Source organism: Cibotium barometz, chromosome 7 (genome assembly GCF_041138505.1).
Source record: "Cibotium barometz isolate CiBa-2024 chromosome 7, ASM4113850v1, whole genome shotgun sequence".
Lineage (NCBI taxonomy): Eukaryota > Viridiplantae > Streptophyta > Polypodiopsida > Cyatheales > Cibotiaceae > Cibotium > Cibotium barometz.
Window position 1 is genome coordinate 54507232 of NC_141052.1, and position 22706 is coordinate 54529937.

At 44.1% G+C, this 22706-nt stretch overlaps 1 protein-coding gene across 1 annotated transcript in view; it reads right to left on the minus strand.

Annotated features, from left to right (window-relative positions):
• The window catches only part of LOC147637189 (uncharacterized), a 39126-nt gene extending 20013 nt beyond the window's left edge, over positions 1–19113 (minus strand). The window contains exons 1-4 of the mRNA XM_086800808.1: positions 18273–19113; positions 17555–17750; positions 5264–5434; positions 4992–5108 (exon numbers count right to left, since the gene is read on the minus strand). Of these exons, the coding sequence (XP_086656934.1) occupies positions 4992–5108; positions 5264–5434; positions 17555–17750; positions 18273–18454 (666 nt within the window). The 5' untranslated portion in view covers positions 18455–19113. The remainder of the gene's footprint in view (positions 1–4991; positions 5109–5263; positions 5435–17554; positions 17751–18272) is intronic.
• Between the last annotated feature and the right edge of the window lie 3593 nt (positions 19114–22706).

Consider the following 22706-nt stretch of genomic DNA (forward strand, 5'->3'; position numbering starts at 1 on the left):
GACGCCCAAGCTATATGGATGTACACATGTCTCACGCTATGAGGGTGACTATTGGTCAAATCAGAGTTTCCTCTCACTGTGGAGATTGAGACAGGCAGAGCAGCACATACCCCCAAAGAGGACAAAGTATGCAGATTATGCCACAAAGAGGTAGAGACAGAGGCGCCTTACATATGCAGATGCCTTGTATCTTATGAGATCAGAGGGAGATACCACTGCTTGTTCAGAGAGGGTTTTGGCCCACTTAGCCGGGTGATGGAGTATCCTGATCAGAGATGCTTAGGCCTTTTCCTCCTTGAGCTACACCGACATAGAGAGAGGCTTCTACAAGTGCAGAGCCAGAGATCCCAGCCACAGATCACCAACTTCTTCAGGCCTATCAACGAGCCACATCCCCCTCCCCCTATATCATCTACCTCCCGTCAAGGGCTCACACTACAGAGAGCCTCGGAGTTCAAAGCTGCCATGAGACCACGACTACCCGGACGCAGACCACCACTACTCCATCAAGCCCAATCTGCCCATATCCAAGCACGATACAGCAGAGCTATGGAGGAGAGGCTACACCAGGGTACAACAAATGTGAGAGTCCTCCTCACCCCATGTATGATGTACTACACCCCACCATATCCACTAGGTGGAATTAGTAGTATACCACCTATCATGATTGTACATCTATTGCATGCTTGCTTGGGGAAAGAAAGAAAAGATATATTAATGTCTACAGAAGGCCAAATTGGCCTATGAGACAAATCAGTATACAAGTCCATGTCCTGAGTATCATGGAAAGAAAAATTGAAATGAAAAGCTAATCCAATCATATGCAGCTCACTATGCAATCAGTCTACCACCAATGATTTACCTCGGGTTTCAACCCACCATTCACATCTTTCTTCAAATTCATCACATTCGGCTATGCCGGCGGCCTCACCACGGGCCGTTTTACTTTTCGACGACTGTCCCTTCAGCATCCTCTTTTTCTCCGGATCGGCCTCCCCCACTTGGTTCTAGCCGACTTGTGTGTGAGAGAGTTGCACTGATACCAAGTGTTGTGCCTCAAACTTCCAAATGCGTCACGAAGCCGTCAGAAACGTCAAAACGTCAAACTTGCCAAGAAACACTGAAAATGGTGCACGGGACGATTGAGAATGAAGCCTGCCGACTTGTATTATCATGCAATGAATTTACAAATGGAGGGTGGACTCATGAGGATCCGAGGCACGGGGATACCTTGCTCACCAGTCCTATGTATCCAAACGTGATCAAGGTGAAAGAGGTTGGGCTAGGCCACATTACTAACTCCCACAAAGATGCAATATCCTTGGTATGCACTAGCATACCCCTAGAGCCCCCGCGGGGTTGGGATAGTTTTTCCAAGGTTAGCCATGTCCCATTGGACCGGCCTTGTGAGGATTATGTTGTTAATCCCTCATATTGTGTACTAATTACTACTTAAGTACTTAACTTAGAGAACAAGAGACTTCAGGAAAACACTTGAGAGAAGATTGAATTGAATTGATTAAACTGAGTACAAGAGGTCTCTTATATAAGAAATGAAGAGACACATTTGAAGAGGCATGTCCTTTAACGAAAGGATACAACTTTAGGCTAAGGGATGTGTCTATTCGATGTAGAGGCACAACCGTTCATCAAGGGATATAACCATTCGTCAAAGGGATGTGGCTATTCGATGAAGAGATACATCCTTTGGCGAAGAGTCGCAACCAGTCGAGAGCAGGGGTTCCCTTGGCTGGTTACTCTTTGCATCTGCAACAGGAATCAACAATGAAGAGAGAATCTAATACATACATACGTCACAATCGTGACATTCCCTCCCATTTAAAATAAAACCCATGTGTCAAATGCTAGACATCCGTTTGTCAAAGAACTCCTGAAGAAGATTAGGGTATTGCTGCATTTCTTCATCTATTTGCCAAGTGGAATCTTCAAGAGGAGTTGTTGACACCGAAGAGGTATTGTTCAAATATTCATATGCAGCGACTGAAGTCATGCTGCAAGAGTCCGCAGTATCCCTTGTACCATTCAAGGTAAGGTCTTCAGTCTTCAAAGTTGACTTAAGGTTCTCATTCACCACTGCATCGATTTTCTGGTCAGAGACAAAGACTTCAGTTTGTAAGGGCGGTGACGAGGCCATTGTTTTTGCCTAGATCACGGTCGGAGGAGTTGTGTGCTTTTGGGTTGTCACACATGAACCATAATTTCTTAAATCTTCAGCTTGTTCAGCGGGTATTAAGGCTTCCGAAGTAGAAGGGCATGGCTCGCGAGGGAAAACTTGTCCATCATCGCGGCCTTCACGACCGAGTGCTCGACTAGGGTCGGAAGTTCGTGCCACTAGAGAAGTCCACTTTGAAGAGGTTAAGTGCTCTTCAAGGGGAGACCTTCTGAAAGCTTCATGTTGCTGATGTTGATTCGAAGAAAAAGGTTGTTGTGAACGATAAGAATGTCGATGTCGAGTCTGTTGTTGCTCAAACGAAGATAATGTGTGTCTGGTTGTCTCCGAAGAACCGTGCTTCGGGATTTTTTTTTTTAATGCCAACTTCAAGGCTTCTTCACACACGCGCGTGCGTGAGAAGCGGGTGGGGAGGATTTATTTTGTTTGTGTTTTGAACATGACTGCCTGTATGCACGCTGGAGGACTTCTTTTTTTTTTAAAGTGACATGTTGCTTTTTTCTTTTTTTTTAGTGACGTGTTGCTTTTTTTTTTTTAATAGGACTGGACCCGTTTGTTTAAGCAACGTACAAATTATTATTTTTTTGTAGTGCTGTTTGGAAAGGGCGCGATCCAGAGAGGGGGATGGGCAGCCATCGCACGAGAGAGAGGGGGCTTCACTTGTGGGCATGGAGGGAAGGGGGGGGGGGTCCGCCTAGCAAGGGAGGGGGTACCATCTGCACGCCATAGCGGGGCCAGGCGCGGTCTTCAACGAAGAGGGACAGCCCCACCAACGCAAGGAGGAAGAAGTAGCTCTTGTGTGCGAGAAGGGGGGGCCCACATGTCTTGTCCACTTGAGAGCCGGAGGGAGCCTACACATGTGCGAGGCGCGAGGGGCAATGGCCTCCGGGAAGGGTAAGTACACCTGCAGTGGCCCGGTAAGTGGAAGATCGCCTCTCTGTCTGCGTGAGCGCGCGGGGGGGGGGGGTGAGGGGGAGTTTACATCACCGTGAGGGGGGTTTTACGCCAAGTCCGCCATCGCTCCATAGCTTCCATACAACACACTTGTGGGTTGTCGAGGTGGGAGAACGCTGAGTGAAGAGGCTAAGTGGCCCGCATAACCCACGGGGGGAGGAAAAAATATATATTTTACATCACCATGGCTTCCATACAACACCGAGAAGAGGGGTGGAAGGGGGAGTGCCTCGGAGAGAGTGAGAGCTTCACAACCCACGGGTAGGAAAAGTTTTTGCTCTGATACCACTGTGAGGATTATGTTGTTAATCCCTCATATTGTGTACTATTACTACTTAAGTACTTAACTTAGAGAACAAGAGACTTCAGGAAAACACTTGAGAGAAGATTGAATTGAATTGATTAAACTGAGTACAAGAGGTCTCTTATATAGGAGATGAAGAGACACATTTGAAGAGGCATGTCCTTTAACGAAAGGATATGACCATAGACGAAAGGATACAACTTTAGGCTAAGGGATGTGTCTATTCGATGCAGAGGCACAACCGTTCATCAAGGGATATAACCATTCGTCGAAGGGATGTGGCTATTCGATGAAGAGGTACATCCTTTGCGAAGAGTCGCAACCAGTCGAGGGCAGGGGTTCCCTTGGCTGGTTACTCTTTGCATCTGCAACAGGAATCAGCAATGAAGAGAGAATCTGATACATACATACGTCACAACCGTGACAGGCCTGAGATGATCCCAAGCACGCAAGAGACTGGCTGCAAATCTGTCCTCAAATGCCAGGCTAAAGCCACGTGCATGCGTCTCTGTGAATATCCATCTCGTGCTCCAAGGCCAAGCGCCACTGTTGGCTGGACTTTCTGATAAATCAGCAAGGTAGGGTTTTCCTCATACTTGGTCCTCTAATACCAGTAAAGGTGGTGGATCTCATGAATCAACATATCCCTCCACATCAAAGAAAGCATGGCTAAAGATGTACTCAGATTCAATGGAACCTTACAGTTGCAAAGTTTTTCATGCACACACATTGAGACTAGATGATTGGAAGAAATTGGTCGATCTCTACTGTAAACTTGCCAACGAGAAACAATGGCGGTCCAAGTGAGGTTAATCCTACTCTCTCTAGTCATGAGGCATGTTGTGAGGAGTGCAGTGCTGAAACAAAGCACACTTCATCCAATCCAAAACACATCTAACTTTTTCAAGTGAAACATGTTTTATTTGCACCCTTACCTTAAGGTATCTCTCTTATTAGAGAGCATCCGTATGGGCCGATCCACACACCCCTCCCCACCTCAATTTTCTAGACTTCAAAATAAGTAATTTCAAGTTTTGCTCAATTTTCCCAATTTTCTGAATGCTTAAACTTGAGCATAAACTCGGTGGGGTTCTTGGCTTTTTCTTTATGAAATATGAAAATGCTATGTTGATTATGCATCCCTCAATCAATTTCAGAATTCAGGCTTTTGAATTTCTTAGGCCCTAGCTCCCTCCCTCCCCCCCCCCCCCCCCCCCCCCCCCGCCGCGGGAAAAAAAAGTGACCACTCTAAACAACGACTTGTAAGCATGACAAGCACCAAAAAAATGTTGCCAAGAGAAGAAGTAGAATATCATGGATACAAAAGATATTTTCCAACAAGACTTGAAACCCCCTCTTCATCTTGCAAATCCTACACCGAATAGTAAACAAAAACAACTCCCCATGTGTACAGAGCTCACAGACATTAGACCAGTCACCATTCCATCAGCTTAAAAAAGGAACCCACATCTAAAAAATGATATCCAAAAAAAAAGCGCAATATGCATTGGACCAAAGGGTTTACAGTGCAGATCTTCTCACCAAATAAAGACCTTCCATCGGAGCATGAACTGCACCTTTCAACAATGCCACCAACAACCAAAAAGCATCTTCTTCACTCATGTATAGGAGGAGTAAGCCTGCTAGAAATCCCATTCCCTGAATAAATCAAACTCTCATTGCATCAAACTACCATCCAAACAAACAAACAAACCAACCAACCAAAAAAAAAAAAACTGAAAATTCTTGACAGCAATGTCAGATTGAATCAAAAACTAAATCTTGCAGGCCTCCATAGATTTAAATGCTCATACCTGAACATAACCAACAGCTCGATCATACACAGAGTATGCCTTCAAAACATTGTACAACGATCTTTGGCCTGGTCCATGTCTTTGTTGAAAAAATACATGTGAGGGAAACGTTCGTGAGATATCTCGTATAATGTCCAATTCGGAAGCAGAAGTTTCATATAAAACCAATTGCTGCAAAAAACGAAGGTTTGAACAAATTGAATCCTTGTTGGATCGATTAGAGACTTCAAACAAAGCAAGTTAAAAAACTCTTTCACAAGAGAGATTGTTTCTAAATAGCACTAACGGAAGCATGATTCTTCAAACTATTTTAAAGCACATTCTTCAAACTACTTTGAAGCATTAAACTGAAAATATACGAAGAAATAGGAAGAGAGGAAAGAGAATGACAGCTAATGTCACGTGCCATGGCTAATCTCCAGCATGAACAGCAATAATCCCCGAGTAATATAGCAGTTAAGATAGCATGTAGGACAATGTCATCATCATCAGTAGCATCATCAGCATCAGCATAAGCATCAGTACCATCATTATCAACATAAGCATCAGTACCATCATTATCAGTAGCAGCATCACCATCGTCATCACCACCATGGAAGGGCATGGAACCCTGTCAACAGCCAGCATGGGGTCCTAGGCAGCAGTCAGCCAAGCGCCAGAACGAAGGCCAGCAGGTGTGGGCAAGACCTTAAGTAAAGCGCAGCATTTATGAGGATTTTCGGGGTTATTTGTCCAAGCAGCAGGCCGACAGCATTCAGGACTGGCCAACCAGCTCCCTATGTAAGCATCAAAGAAAGCTGAGGCATCTCACATACATCTGTATGCACAAGCTCTAACTGAGCATCTTTCTGTCCAAGAGCTTTCTTGTGGGGGCATTGGAGTTGCCTGCCATATATACAATGCTCACAAAACTTAAAACTTTGTATCTCCTCTAACTGTGGGATATCCTCTGCCATCTCTGGCTGTCCATTTGGACCATTTTCAGCACCATTTAAGGGCTGGTTTTGTTGCTGTAATGGCTGATTTACAGCCCTTGGTTGTTGTCCATGATGTCCATCATCATCAAAGATGACTCTGCCAGGCTCCTATTGCCTTGCAGGCTCCTATTGCCTTGCAGGCTCCTTATACATGCATGTTTCATCAAAAAAGACATCATTGCTGCGTATAATCTTTCTATTCACTGGATCCCAAAGTCTATACCCCATTTCACCTCTGAATCCAAATCCAAATCCAAATCCAAGTCCAAGTCCAAGTCCAAATCCAAGTCCAAGTCCAAGTTCCATGTTCATGTCCAAACTTCATGTCCAAGCTATATGTCCAAGTTCCATGTTTATGTCCAAGCTCTATGCCCAAGTTCTCCATGTCCAAGCTCTATGTCCAAGTCCAAGAAACACTCGCTCATCCCATGAGTAATCTCCACAACTCCTATAGCCTTGTCCATGAAGAAAACAATGGAAAGCTCTTTCTGGCAAGAAAACTGATATCCCGTTTTAATGGTTTTTGGGCAATAAAAACCTCCAAAAAGCAATTTTTAGGGTTTTTGGAGTGAGTTTAGGGTTTTTGAAATTTTTAGGGTATTTGAAATTTCTGTCTATACAGCTCCCTACACGTCCGTACACACATCCATATCACCCATGCATATGCCCATACAAGTCTAGGGCTGACCGTACATCTGAAAAGCAAGTTGGAGAAGGTGTTGATGGCGAAGAAAAAGCTCGAAGTAAGCATGATGTAAGCGCCGATATATGCCTGATGACTGCTGAAGTAAAACGCAGATGTATGCGGCCTGTACCAGCAGCAGCAAGCGGAGAAAAAAACGCTGATCATCACCCTTGATGTAGGCAACCAGTTCAGCAACAGCTGAGAATAGGTTCCACCTGTCGCACGCGGCTTGTACCAACAGCAGCAGCTGGAGAAGAAAAACGCAGATGATCTGCCCTGATGTAGGCGACAAATCCAGCAGTAGCAAGGAGTAAAAACGCTGAGGTGCAGTCCTGAAGTAGGCGACCAGCAGGGAAGTACTCGTGATGGCTGAGTTCATAAGGAGGCGCCTCATATTTATAAGGAAAGGCAGGGTGCTGGTCGGCCAGCAGAGGCAGTCGGCCAGCAGATAAAAAGTAAAGTTTAAATGAGTAAATAGCCCTTTTTGGGCTGGGTAAAATAACCTTTTGGGTATATTTTCACACGTTTCGATGATGAGAAGGGAGAGGTTCATCCTAGTTTTATATCCAAGGGAGTCCTGCTTTTTGCCAGAAATACTAGCCATGCTTTTGCTTTGCCTTTTTCACTTTGCTTTCCTCTTCAACTTTTAATAATAAAATATGACTCAAATAAGGCCAACTTTTATCAAAGTTCTTGTGCTTTGCTTTTTTGGCTTTAGGGCCTTGCTTTTTGGCCCTAGAGCTACTTTTTGAAGAAGTAGCTTTTTGCTTTTTGGTCCTCCTCAGTCTCCTCTTGCCAATGATGCTCCTAGCTCGTGGTCAACTCAGTTTTTGCTTCTCTACTTTTTTACCAAAGCTGGTGCTTTTCCATGAGCAAACCTTATGGTTCATGTCCCTCTTCCACCTAACCAATGTCCGAGCAAGGGTTCCATCATGTAAATAGAGTGCTAGAAAGGCCAAGGAGTTACATTTACTCACATGACTCCTGATAGGACCATTTTTCATGCCATTCATCCCAGCTCTTCAACGGTGTCCATTGGTGATGCTTCCAACTTGGAGGCATCTTCTGTTGGTAATGTGCGACTTAACTCTTCCCCAGGCTAGCCTTCTACCATTCGGGATGTGCTTCATGTTCCCAAGCTCTCCAGCAATCTCATCTAAAAATTTTTGAATTGCGGAGAAAGGATATGATGTCTAACTTCGATAGTTCTGTCCTTGAGATCATCGACACCAGCGCCTTGCAAATTGTTGGCATAGGTATCCAAGAAGGTGGTCTTTATCAATTAAAGGACTTTGGAGGCTCTTTGACTGAGTCCCAATCTCATCAGTTGCAACTTCTTCACAACTATCATGCCTTGGTAGCTCATGTGGATACAGATTTGTCGCACGCTCGCTACGGGCATTTGAATTATACTTCTCTGCAGCTGCTGTCTTCTTAGCAAATGGTCGAGGGTCTTCCACCATTCAAACTTTCCCACTCCACTTGTGTGGCTTGTCTTCATGGTAAGCAACACCGAGATGCCTTACCTCACGAGGCTACTCATCGAGCTTCTTATATTCTCGAGCTCATTCATATGGACCTGTGTGGTCCCATGCGAACTACTAACCAAGGAGGAGCCACGTACTTTATGCTTATTACTGATAATTAGTCATGCAAAGTTTGGGTTTGTCTCTTGGCAAAAAAATATTAAGCTTTCTCCCACTTCCAAGAGAGGGCGACTTTGGTAGAGACTGCGACCACGCAGAAGGTTCGGCAAGTCTGTTCCGACAATGGAGGAGAATTCCAAACCCTTCCATAATTTTTGCTCACAGAAAGATATAAGCCATCAATTTTCCACACCTCGCACTCCTTTATAGAATGGTGTGGTTGAATGCAAGAGCAGGACTATTCAGGAGATGGCCCGTACTATGCTTTCTTCTTCTAATCTTCCTCCCTCTTTCTAGGGAGAAGCTATGAGCACTACTATCTACATCATCAATTGCTCCTACAAAGGCGGTTTCTCATATGACTCCAAAGCAGGCTTTTACTGGACAAAAACCTTCCGTCTCTCATTTCAAGGTTTTTGGTTGTGATGCCTATGTTCATAACCTTGATTCTAAGAGATCCAAATTTGATCCCGAGTCGAAGAAGTGCAAATTCCTTGGATATAGCTCTCATTCCAAAGCTCGGATCTGGAGTCGCGATCCTTGGTGATTTCTCGCGATATTCACTTTGTTGAACCCTCATCAGAGGATTCTCCCTCTCATCCCGAGCTTACCATCGAGGTCCCTCCTTCCTCCACCACCCCAACTCCACCACCAGCTTCTCCACCATCAACTTCTTTACCCCCTGCCTTTCCACCCCCACTTCCTCCTTCCCCAGCTTCTTCTCCTCCTCCTCCTCCTCCTCCTCCTCCTCCTGTCCGATGGAGAATTAATTCTCCCCAAGCTTCCACGATGGCTAGAAACCAATGTTCGTGATTCTCATCTCTCCGATATGGAACTTCATCAGCTTGTTGATTCTTCAGCACAATCTTTGACACGGGCACAGAGATTACAGCAGCTTCGTCATTCTTGTAACCTCACCTTGGTGAAGATAGTGATATAGTCATATGAGCTTACTCCAGCTAAAGAGGATCTTGCTCTTCCTGAGTGGCGGGCAGCCATGGAGACCGAGATTGATTCCATTAGGAGGAATCGAATATGGGAACTTGTGGATTGGCCTCTGCATCGACAGGTTATTGGGGTCAAGTAGGTCTTTAAGACCAAGTTTCATGCTTATGGATCTCTCGACAAACACAAAGCCAGATTGGTTGCGAAGGGGTACTCTCAGATTGAGGGAGTGGATTATGAGGAAACTTTTGCTCCTACAGCCAAGTACACCACCATCCAAATAGTTCTTGCTCTTTCTACTCATGAGCATTGGCCAGTTTACCAAATGGATGTCAAGTCTGCCTTTCTTAATGGTGACTTACATGAGGAGGTGTATATTGACCAACCTCAAGGTTTTCACCCGAACATGAGGGTAGGGTGTACAAATTGCACAAAGCCCTTTATGCTTTGAAACAAGCACCCAAGGCGTGGTATAATAAGATTGATGCTTTCTTTCTTTCCCTTGGATTCCAGAGATACTTTGCAGACAGCAATCTTTATGTCTTTGCTCAGGATGATTTGCTCTGCTTGATTGTCCTATATGTTGATGATTTATTGATCATTGCCTCACATATTGCCAAGATTGAACAGCTCCGATCAGATTTAGCTCACCTTTGAGATGACTAATTTAGGTTCTCCACTACTTTCTTGAGATTGAGGTCTATTAATCTTATGAAGGAGTGTTTCTTAGCCAGTACACATATTTGCAGCAGCTCCTGGAGACACTTGGGATGACCAAGTATCGTCCAATTTCTTGTCTGATGAATCCTAACTCCAAGCTCTCCTATGATGATCCCTCTCGCCTCTTCGAGGATACTACACACTGCCGCAGGCTTGTTGGTTCTCTTATTTATTTGACTTACACCAAGCCCAACATTTCTTATAGTGTCAGTGTTCTCGATCAGTTTTCTTCCGCTCCTTGACATTCTCATTGGCAGGCCGCTCTGAGGGTTCTCCGATACTTATTCGCACCTTGGACTATGGTTTCTCTTTCAAAGAAGGCACTGATCTGATGCTGATTGGGTAGGTGATCAGGATACTCGACAATCCACTTCTAATTATTGCTTCACTCTTGGTTCCGGTCTTATTTCATAAAGATCCAAGAAGCTTATCTTCTACTAAGGTTGAGTACTGTGCTTATCTGGATACCTACTGTGAGCCGTTATGGTTGTTCCAAATGTTGAGCAATCTTGATGTACTCTTAGATTATCCGATCCATATTCTTACGGACAGCCAGAGTGCCTTGGCGTTGGCTCGAACTTCATCCTTCCATGGCAGGACCAAACATATTGAGGTCCACTTTCACATCGTTCGTGAGCTAGTCGCCTATGGCATCATTACAGTAGAGTATTGTCCTTCTCAGGACAACATTGCTGATCTCTTCACCAAACCTCTTCCTCCAGATACTATTGATCAGCTCCTTACCCATATGGCAGTCGGACCCCATGATAGTGCTGAGAGGAGGTGTTAGACATGTCATCACCAGCTCTCTTTTACTCCATTTTATCCCCTTTTTATATTTATATGATATTTTTAGGGATTTTTTCCATATTTCTTAGGCTATTGTAAGCATTTTTATCTGTCATGACATTTGTCCTCCAATGCTACTGGCCGACTACTCTACACGAGATTTAAATAAGCATGGCCACTGTGCCTTCATGATTCATTCAATACATTCAATATTTTCAATTTCTAGCTCAAGTGTTGGATGGCTGTCTACTCTCTCTTGTGTGATCTCTATTTGCTTCCGCTTCACATTCACATATTCTCGCACTTTCGTCTCATAGGCCCATTGGGTCTTTAGTAGACGTTTAACATAACTTTCTCCCATTCGGTCTTTAGTAGACGTTTAACATAACTTTCTTTCTTACTCTCTTCCTGGCCTTCATTGATAGAGGGGGGGAGGTTGTAAGTGCTCCTCCCTGGAGACAACCCACAACCAGAAGATAAATACACAAATTTAGATCACTTAACCTTGCTAACTAATGAACAACAAAAGCATCTACAAATCTGAAAAATGACAATGTTCAATTTAACACCACCATTGGGGCCGGAAAGGGCCGAACCTCCCCCTCAATACAATATGTATTTCTTGGAGTATTTAATGAGTACAAATTTCAAGGGCTTATAAGCCAGACTCCTCCAAACATGGAGTGAATACAAATGTGACAAATACTATAGATGCTATCGGTGAGACGAATCCATTTGTAGATGAAGATCATATCACAGGCAGTCTCCCACCTTCACTAGGCTAGGCACCCGCACTACACTGGTCTTCCGGGACCGTGCACCACCAAGCACGCTCATACTAACACCTGGCACGGTGATTCACCGCGGAGGGAGGAAATCCTGGTACTCCCAATAAAAGCTTTGCTCCCAGATTCCCCAAGCCCGCTGACCTTCACTGGCTCTCAAAACTTGGACACGGTTAGGGCAAGCTCAAGGAAAGTATAACCTCATTTACTCCCGGTGAGAGTGTGATAACACTACTCTACACACAAGTCAAGGAAGAAAACAAAATAATAATAATAACAATACTTTATTGTGTCATTCTGTTTGCAGCTCTTACCTGGTGGAAAAGGTAGGTTGTCATGACCAGCAATTTATGCTTTTTTAAAACACAACCTTCACTCAAATAAGTACATGTAGAGCCGATTCACAGCAAGTACATCTGGTGCAGCAGATAATACTGTAAGCACAGTAGGTACAATAGAGTTTATTCAGCAAGAGCAGCCCGTACAGTAAACTTTTCAGCAGAGTTTGCATCAAGTACGGCAGGTACAAAAGGGCTGTATGATGTAGCTTCCAGCAAGTACAGTAGGTACATGAGGATTTCCAACAGGTCTTAGGTTCGCTTCAGCACATCGTATCCAAGCTAGAGGGAGAAAAAGATAGTGCAGTCGGGTACTTCTGTTTCAGCATGCCAAATAGATGGAGTCACGGGGGGATGGGGGGGGGGGAGGGGAGTTCCTATTTTCCATACGCCGATGAGAAAAGAAAAAGAGTCGGGTTATTGCTACTTCACGCCGACAATATGGAAAGAGAGAGAGAGAGAGAGAGAGAGAGAGAGAGAGAGAGAGTGCCCCTTCGAAGAGAGAGAGAGAGAGAGAGAGAAAAGGAGAGCATTGGGTTGGCAACGTTTCTCCCCTCCACGTACTCCATCCCACGTGTTCTTTTTAAGGCAAATACATAACTTACTTCAATGGGTTTTGGGCACCCACACTTATTGTTGCCCAAGGCCCATAACTTTAATAAATGTGAATACATGACTTTATAAATATAAAGGTTAGAATAGCAACATTTAAATAAATGAATATGCCAAACTTACCACCTGTTCACATGCAATAAAACATGTCAAAAGACATGGCAAGCTTCACAGCTCACTGGCAAGCATCCCCGCTCAATAAGTGGCACATCATGACAGGCAGCTACACAAATACAAATCACGCGAAAACAATTTCAGACATGCAAAAATGGATGTATATGCACATGTAATGGACAAAATCTCCCCTTTATGAAATTTGTACAAAACATTCTTGTCGAGCACAAAACTAGCGCAACAGAATGTGAGTACCCTGGCCTTCCTATGGAGTCCCATAGGCAAGACGCAGTACAAACACAGGTCCTTCCATGGAGTGACAATCCCATGGACAAGACACCGTCCTGGCCATACACGGGTGGCACGATACAGCTCCCGTCCATATGACACGATCTTGGTCACATCGGTGGCACAAGACTGCCTCCCGTCCATGTGACACAAAGTAAGTGGCCCCTTTCACATGAGGCACCGGCCTGGCCTCATGTCAACATGGCACAAATCTAGCCGCGCTATGGAGTGATAATCCCATAGGAGTGGCACCAAAAATGGAGATGGACCAAATGGTGACAGAGGTGGCGTATCACTAGCAGGCATCCTTGTTTCCATACTACTTTATGCTAATGACATTGTGCTTATTGCAGATTCTCCAGAGGCATCTCGACACATTACACGAATTTTGTGCACATCGGGATCTCACAGTAAACCTTGGGAAAACCAAGGTCATGGTCTTCGGCGCATCCCCTCTTTTCACATCTTGCCTAAGTTTCACCTACATGGTCAGCCAGTGGAGATTACACAGTTATATGTGTACATGGGAGTCACTTTTACCAGACCAGTCTTCTTGATAAGCCATGCTACAAAGGCTATGTAACACACGGAAGCTCTCGGGGTCTTCTTTCAGCCCTAAACTACTGGAAACATGCTGATGCAAAATGCAGACATGAAGAGCGAGTAGAGAGAGAGAGAGAGAGAGAGAGAGAGAGAGAGAGAGAGAGATGGCTGGAAGTTCAGTATATTCATATAGTACAAAAAGGTACTCAGTCCACAACCCTAGGCTGCCTCATACAAAAGGTGAACATCACCCAAAATCTGGTCCTAATGCTGGACCCTAAGGACCCAACTCATAAAGAGTTGAATGAATAGAACAATGAGCACACTTGCTATTTATATGCTTCCTGGACACTTGGCATACTGGCCGACTGCTAGTCGGCCAGTCTACAATGCATTAAATGCTCTTAAACGCTACCCGACTATACTTCTTCACTTGTCATGATGCGCCTGCAGCCCGCCTCGTCCTCTGGTTCAGCCGACCACCTACGTAAGCAGCCAACAGCAGTCTTGTAGTACAGCCGACTGTCTTCCTTTCTTCTAACGCAGCTGACAGGACATCCTCTTCATGCCCTCCAAGCTTTGCTCCAAGTCCACACTGTCCACTTCTGTATCTTGTGCTCCAAATCCTAGCTCTAATGGTCTTTTTCTGGCTACCCCTTCTGGATTAGCCCTGAGAATGTACATGAGCATGTCATGCACATGACATCCCCCTCTGCTAAACTTGATGACGGGAATCCAACTTGTTCTTGGATGATTGTCATCATCCCAATCTTTTCCGGAAGTCCCTCTGTCATCCATCCATCTCTGGCAACCTTTTTTCTCCGAAAACCCCGCCTGGTCTCCAAAACCACTCTGTCTCTGAATAAGATCTATGCATCTGTTCCCTCCAGTCCCCAATCCATTCCTGCCCTGACTCTGAACACTATCTTGGTCTTCATTCCTGAGAAATGAGTCTGGCACTCTCACATCACCCCTCGGAGGATAATCCTCCCTTGGGACCGTTGCCCAAGACCCTATTTGGCTCACAAGACTGCCATCCCCTCTAGCTTTGTGAAACACCACCAACAAACCTCCTGGGAGCTCTTCCTGATTCTGTGTTCCTTGCCTTGGGCTTCGTATCTGTGTACTTTCTTGTACCTTGGACCTGTACACCATCATATGGGACTGAATCAGTGTTTAGGTTTGCTGAGCCTGATGCTCTGATACCAATGTAACATGCGGAAGCTCTCGGGGCCTTCTTTCAGCCCTAAACACTACTGGAAACATGCTGATGCAAAACGCAGACGTGAAGAGAGAGTAGTAGAGAGAGAGATATGGCTGGAAGTTCAGTATGTTCATATAGTACAAAAAGGTACTCAGTCCACAGCCCTAGGCCGCCTCATACAAAAGGTGAACATCACCCAAAATCTGGCCCTAATGCTGGACCCTAAGGACCCAACTCATATAGAGTTGAATGAATAGAACAATGAGCACACTTGCTATTTATATGCTTCCTGGACACTTGGCATACTGGCCGACTGTTGGTCGGCCAGTCTACAATGCATTAAATGCTCTTAAACGCTACTCGACTGGACTTCTTCACTTGTCATGACGCGCCTGCAGCCTACCTCGTCCTCTGGTTCAGCCGACCACCTCCGTACAGTCTTGTACAGCAGACAGTCCTTGTCTCAGCCGACTGACTGTCTTTCTTCTAACGCAGCTGACAAGACATCCTCTTCATGCCCTCCAAGCTTTGCTCCAAGTCCATGCTGTCCACTTCTGTATCTTGTGCTCCAAATCCTAGCTCTAATGGTCTTTTTCTGGCTGCCCCTTCTGGATTAGCCCTGAGAATGTACATGAGCATGTCATGCACATGACAGGCTAGCCTAATGTGAGGGCATGCTTCTCTCGCTCTCATGGAAAAACAGTGCTTCCAAGCCCATTTCCAGCAGCCGAGGACCAAGATATGGCTATTTGACATCTTGGTCACTCCAACATTGATGTATTGGAGCAACCTTTTGGGCACCTGATCTTACAGCGGCCAAATGGCCGAAGATAGAGAGGCCTCAAGTCATGATACTCTCCTGTACGATACGCAGTACACCATTGGTCCCAGATGATATTATCCTCACACAGTCTGCTCCAACACCCACGGTAGGAGAGGCGCTCTTCCAGACAATCACATACATTCACAAGATCACTGCCATGGCCCCCTGGAGACTCTTGAGGCTCGCCCTACAGTCCTCCCAGTAGCTAGCAGCAGATGGACACGAGTCATGGTATAGCCGAGTATGCACTTGATTCACCAGGCGGGGACTCACATTAGATCGCCTCCCGCTACTTCAGTATGACCCGGACTCCCCATTCATCAAGATCTCTCAGGATGACAGGAACCGAGTAATGAAATATGATTTATTGGAACTTTACATACAGGATGCCTGCATCACGACACGAGTCACTCTCACACAAACGGTAGTACTACATGGATACTTTCATGAGGCTTACAGAGGATGGTTTCATGTTGAGGGCCAGATACCTTGACATATACATGCACAAGCCATGCAGATTACAGTGGGCCTGTCGCGCAGGTATCATCGCACCGCCCGAGGATAGAGATAGGGAGAGCCATGCAAATACCTCACAAGGAGAGGATATGCACTATATGCCAGTGGAAGGTCGAGGCAAAGGAGCACGTCATTCGCAAGTGCACAGAATATTATGAGATTCAAGGGAGGTTCCACTGTCTCTTTAGAGAGGAGTTTGGACCCTTATCCAGGATCATGGATTACCCAGATCACGTGCCTAGGCCTCTTCCTACTGGAGCTTCATCGCCACAGAGACTCACTGATTAGGGAGTCAAGACCTCGTGGGAGACATCCACTCCAACCCCAAGCATCCATCACTCAATTCTTTGCATGCTATCACTTAGCATAAAAATGAGAAGCGACACACACACTTAGCCGGAACAAAACGACCCCCTTTGAAAATTTTTATTTCAAAAAGTCTCTTTAACAGATATAAGAATGAGGGTGCCAAGCACCAGATTTCCAGGTATATGAAAATAAATCAAACAATGGCTCCATATCCTAGCCTCAAGGCCACAGCGAACCATCCATCGCTCAAGTCCAAGACAAGGGAAGAACTCCACACTTGTCTTCTACTCAAGCCTCTTGGTAGGAAAGTAGACACCACCATTCAAGCCCAAGGCAAGAAGAGACACCTGCCTACTACTCAAGCCACTAAGCAAGAGTAGAGGAACCACCGCCCAAGTCCATGACAAGGGAAGAACTCCAAAGCTTTTATCATGCCAAGATCTCTTGAACACCACCAAGCCAACAAGTATGCAGATCCTCTTGCCAAGTGGTAGCAAGTACCTTGTACCCACACCACGATAGTCCAAATGAGCACCAAGAATCTCCAATTCACCTTCATGTGATAATTCAACCCATAAGAATGGCTCTTGTCTTGTGACCAACCAACAAATCCCCCCTTTTTCCATCAACGCTCCTTCGACAACTCTGACCTTCACAATTGGCCCCATTTCCTGTCTTGTATCTTCTCCCAAGGCTTTGGGCCTCCAGGACACTTGCCCAACTTTGGGACAGCTATTCGTTTTACCTTCTGAGAGTCCTCTAAGCTGATAGACTCCAATCATAAAGCTCCTCAGACACAACTCCTTGCCCCAACCCCACCCTACCATGACAAGAACATCGAACTTTAATCGTTATTGTACCCTATGCGCGGGGGACAGATATTATAGCTGACATGCATGGTTTGGCTCACACAGTAACAACATAAACTACATATCCAAATTTTGATAACATTAGAGCTTAAGCAAGAAACACCGTGTTTAGAAAACAGTTAATATACCTCATAAACACCTTGATGCATAAGGAGTAAATCTCGGCTCCCAGAGATTAACTGCCAAACCAGTCCCCTCAAACAGTCAGGAATTCCTTTCCTAATACGCCTCTTCACTACATTGGGTTTCCTTCGGGCATAATGCTTCCAATCAGCTCCACCAGCTCCAATCATCTTTCGCCATTTTCTTAGCCTTTTCTCCTCTCTGCTGAGAGCACAAGATCAAGTCAAATACCCTTCAGGCAAGGCAAATACCCAAAATTTCAATGACATACTTCACATATTCTAAAATCTATATCAACTTCGCATACACGCTATTCATATCACACATACTTGGTAGAAATCATGCAAGCTACACATACACATACATGTAAGAACGCTGTAGCTGGGTGGATGCGGGTGAACTACGTCATCATGTAAATACATAAATGTAATGATAAGATGTGGCCTGACGTGATTGGGCTATGTCAACATGTAATGTAGCATGCGCATGTGAGCAGATGTGAATGAGCTATGCCAGCATGTGCATATATGGATTTTACAATGGCATGTGACCAGACGTGACTGATCTATGTCAGCATGTGCATACATGGATTGTGACAATGGCATGTGGTAAAGACACGTATAAGAACAGGAACACGTGACTGATCTATGTCAGCATGTGCATACATGGATTGTGACAATGGCATGTGGTAAGACACGTATAAGAACAGGAACTCTGATGCACCTTTCTCGGTCGCTCCTTGGCCTGCATTTGGTGGAGACCTCTGCAGGAGCAGCCGTCACCTGGTCAGATTTGAGGAATCCATATTTGTCGACGGGCCTGAGGGGCGGAACGGGCCCGGTTTCAAACTCAGCAATGTATGCCAGTTTCTTCTCTGCATCAGAGTCTGCCCCAGCGCCCCTCATTGCTTCTTGTTTATATATGGGGCCGGAAAGCCACAAAACTGGATCCAACCCTAATCGGCGCAGCGTAAGGGTAAAGGAGAGGCTTTTATGATATGGGCGATGGACCTTGTGACCCTTTCTTCTTCATGGGCGATTGGAGAATCGAAGGCTGGAGCATAATGTTGTGGATTACTGTGTGATGGTATCCAATGGTGTAGCTACACTGCAAAATATGGAGATGTTCTTCTGCTTGCTGTAGGGCATCACCCAATTGATTAAAGGGCCGCAATGCGATCCGGATATAGAATGTGTGTGTGTGTGTGGGCGGGGGGGGGGGGCGGGGGGGGAGGTGGGTGTCGGTGGGCAACTAGGCACACAAGAGCCCAGATTTTTTTACCACGATTTTGCAGATCATGAAGACACCCACTTGCTGTTGAAGGATGGAGAGCACGTGCCTCAGAAAGCGGAGAGATTAGAAGAAAAAGGCAGCAAGCGCGAGGGGGAACAATTTAGAGGAAGGGCTTCTGAGGAACTGGCAATTGAAGCGCGCAAAATGCGAATTGACAAGATGGCAGTGGGGGAGACGCGATAGGAAGAAACAGCATCGAAGGCTCATCACACGGAAAAAGCATTTACCATGGACCCTTCAACTACACCTGAATAAATAATACATTTTCTTCATTTCAAAAAAATCCCCACCTTTATAAAAACTCGGGAGATAAAGGGTATGCAGCTTGGCCATTCGAAATGAGGCCTTTCACGCCTGGCGCCTTTTCCATGTAAATAGGGGTCAAATAAACTGCGCCCAAACTATATAGACTTCCTGGCGTGAATGGCACCCTCACCTTCCACTTAGCTGCACCTGTGCAGTTTGGTAAAGGAACCGCCACGTCAAGCATTCATCAACCAGCCCACTGTATGCATGCGATCCCGTCTGCATGCTGGACTGCCAGTTTTCTTGGCTTGGAAGGGACTAGAGTGATGGAGGTGGATTAGAGTGGTGGAGATTAACCACACAGTGGCGTCAACACTTCTGGGATGGACTGCCAGTTGTTGCAGGAAAAAAACCTGCAACAAGCGGTGACAAGGTTAGAAAGCCGTTGCACTGTGCCCCAACGTCGCCTGAATTGGCATAGTTGCTTGAAAGGGCTTCGTTCCCCTATATTCAAGGGGAACGAGGCTTTTTTTCATGTTGTGAAGGCAAGAAAAATGGGCCTTCCTATCTTTTCGTCGGTGAAAGACGCCACATCGCATCAAAGGGCTCTAAGTGTGCCAAAATTTGCAATGGGAAATCCCCTTATAGCCCTTTCCCAACACCTAGTTTACTTGGCCAAAATGGGCGCCGCTTGCCCCCCCCAAAAAAAAAAAAAAAGAGAGGTGACTTGATCATGAGAAACCCCCTTAGAGCGCTTTTCCACCACACCTAGTTTACTTGGCCATTGAAGCTTGGCCTCACTTTTTTTATGTAGCTTCACCAACATCGTCGAGTACAAAATGATTTCAAAACTTGCCCTCCACATCACTTGGCAACCAAGACTCTCAACAAAATTGATGAGTGGATTTTCTTAATGCAAAAAGTGAAACTTTAATGCTTTTACAACCAAGTTAGCTTCACCTTGGGAAATTGGATACCATATGGCATATGGCCTACCTTTCTCCCTCGTTCTTAAGCCCCAATTGATGATTTCCTAGGTTATGCGACCCATCACATTAGTGCTTTTTTTTCTATCTAAAATTAAAACATCTCACTTTGAAAGGATGGATTATATGATCAATAGTGAAAGGCAAGCACCATCCTAATGGCATGTCTTCGATAAGATTAATAAAGCTTTTTTAGCACTAGAAAATACCCACAAGAGCACACTTTTACACCCACACCTATTAGATCCAACTCAAACACCCACAATGCATTGTATTCCTTTGTACTCTAAACAAGAGTTGATATAGCCTAACATGTGTGCCTAAGAGCATTATCAATGCCCTCACCTAGTCAAAGAAGTTTGTGACTTACTCTAAACAAGAGTTGATATGGCCTAACATGTGTGCCTAAGAGCATTATCAATGCCCTCACCTAGTCAAAGAAGTTTGTGACTTTGGATCACTTGAACATCATACCCACCATCTAAGGGTGTAAGAAGAATTCTTGGTAAACCAAAAGATCTCCCTCCTTGACTTAAACTTGCATGTGGGCCAAGATGATCTTTGTTGGCCTATATCTCATTGTAGACTCTCTTTACACATGCCAACCATGGAGATTTTTTACTATGTGGCAAGATCTTACAAAATTTGTTCGATGTGATCCCCTTTAAAACAATAGAATGACCTTTTTAAGGAGAATAATAAAAATCGTTTCCTTAAGAAAAGCCTATTTTGGTCAAAGATCAATAATATTAGCACCTCCATACACCCATGATGGGATCTAAAGTGAACATAAATAACATGAGATACTCTATTGCTTATTAATGCAAGATGAGCACACACACACACATGCGAAGTAGTGCATTGACAAGGAAAGATGAGTCTTTTAATGTCGTCACCAAGCTAATAGAGTACATATGATCAATATGTCAGTTACTTCAACAAAAAAGAAGTATGTTAAAATTAGAGGAGGTAGAGAGGGGGGTCGAGTGTTTCTTCTTCTCAATGAATCCTTAAACCATGACCAAGGTTGCAAAATGTATGCCTTTCATAGTGATATCCATCGCTCCATGGAAGGGGGACAGACTCACCATAGCAACTTGCAACACCACAAGATGTGCATCCCCATATATATAATTTTTTTCCCTTTTTTAGAAGTAGGGTGAGCATTGCAACTTACAGGTTAATAAGGCGTCAGTTACTTCAACAAAAAAGAAGTATGCTAAAATTAGAGGAGGTAGAGAGGGGGGTCGAGTGTTTCTTCTTCTTAATGAATCCTCAAACCATGACCAAGGTTGCAAAATGTATGCTTTTCATAGTGATATCCATCGCTCCATGGAAGGGGGACAGACTCACCATAGCAACTTGCAACACCACAAGATGTGCATCCCCATATAAATATATTTTTTTTCCTTTTTTAGTAGTAGGGTGGGCATTGCAACTTACAGGTTAATAAGGCTCAAGAGAGGCGAGCCTTGCCACTCTTTAACAATCAAATTTTTGATGTAGGGTGGACATACATCCAAACCTACCTCATCCCTTCTAACTGTTGACAACTCGATGGCGGAAATAAGGCTCCCTATCTTATAAATCAAATGATCATTCAAATTCTTTATCAAATTAAAATCTATCTTATAAATTATATGAATCATGCAAGAGCTCATGGTTCCCTCTGCATAACAAATGAGAGTTTCAAAGAACATTAAACTTCAACGTCTTTTTCTTTTTTTTAATAAATATAAACATTAGTAGCCAAAAGTTCTGTCCAAATTCTCCCTACAATGTTTACAAGCTAGCATTAAGTTTATTTGTCATCTACGTCAGGCCATAAATGTCTTCTTACCACCATTAACAGAATAAGTTGATACAAAGAGAAAAAATTTCACTAATTAACATAATGTGGCTACCTAACCTAAGTCTATCGTTAGTCCCTCTTACACAATTAGAAATACATAGTTAGAAAATACACAAAAGACTTTTAACTAGCCATGTATTAAAAAGCATCTTTCATGACTTTTTTGGAATTGGGGGGGGGGATTATTGGACATTGATTCTACTACTAATTACACTTAATCCCTTAAAGACTACATCTTGACAAATGTAAAAAATATCACAATAAACATTAAAAGTGTATATGATTATGGTAGGTAGGATAAACACCTTTTTATTGTAAAGATCTAAGATATACATGACTCATCTAAGATATACATGACTCGTCTAACTTTGACAAAACCATATATTTTTAAAATCTCCTATCCTTACCTTAGCCCCACCTATATACTCTTATGCTCCTAAGATTTATTTAACCAAATCCACAAAATATGGTTACATCAAAAGAAAGGATCCACTATATACTTTTAGAATTTATACTATATACTTTCAGAATTTACACTATATACTTTCTAGCTGAATTTCTCATATTGTAATTTAAATTTCTTTTAAAGCTACCAACATGAGTTGTACTTTCTAATGTAGCATTTTAATAAACTTACTAGATATTGTTATATGAATATTTCCTCTATATAATAAAATTTTCCATCAAGAACTAGCCATATATGCTAGTTTATACAAGATAAATACCCCAAAAAATGCTAGTTTATACAAGATTTAAAAACTCAAAATTTATAAGTTGATA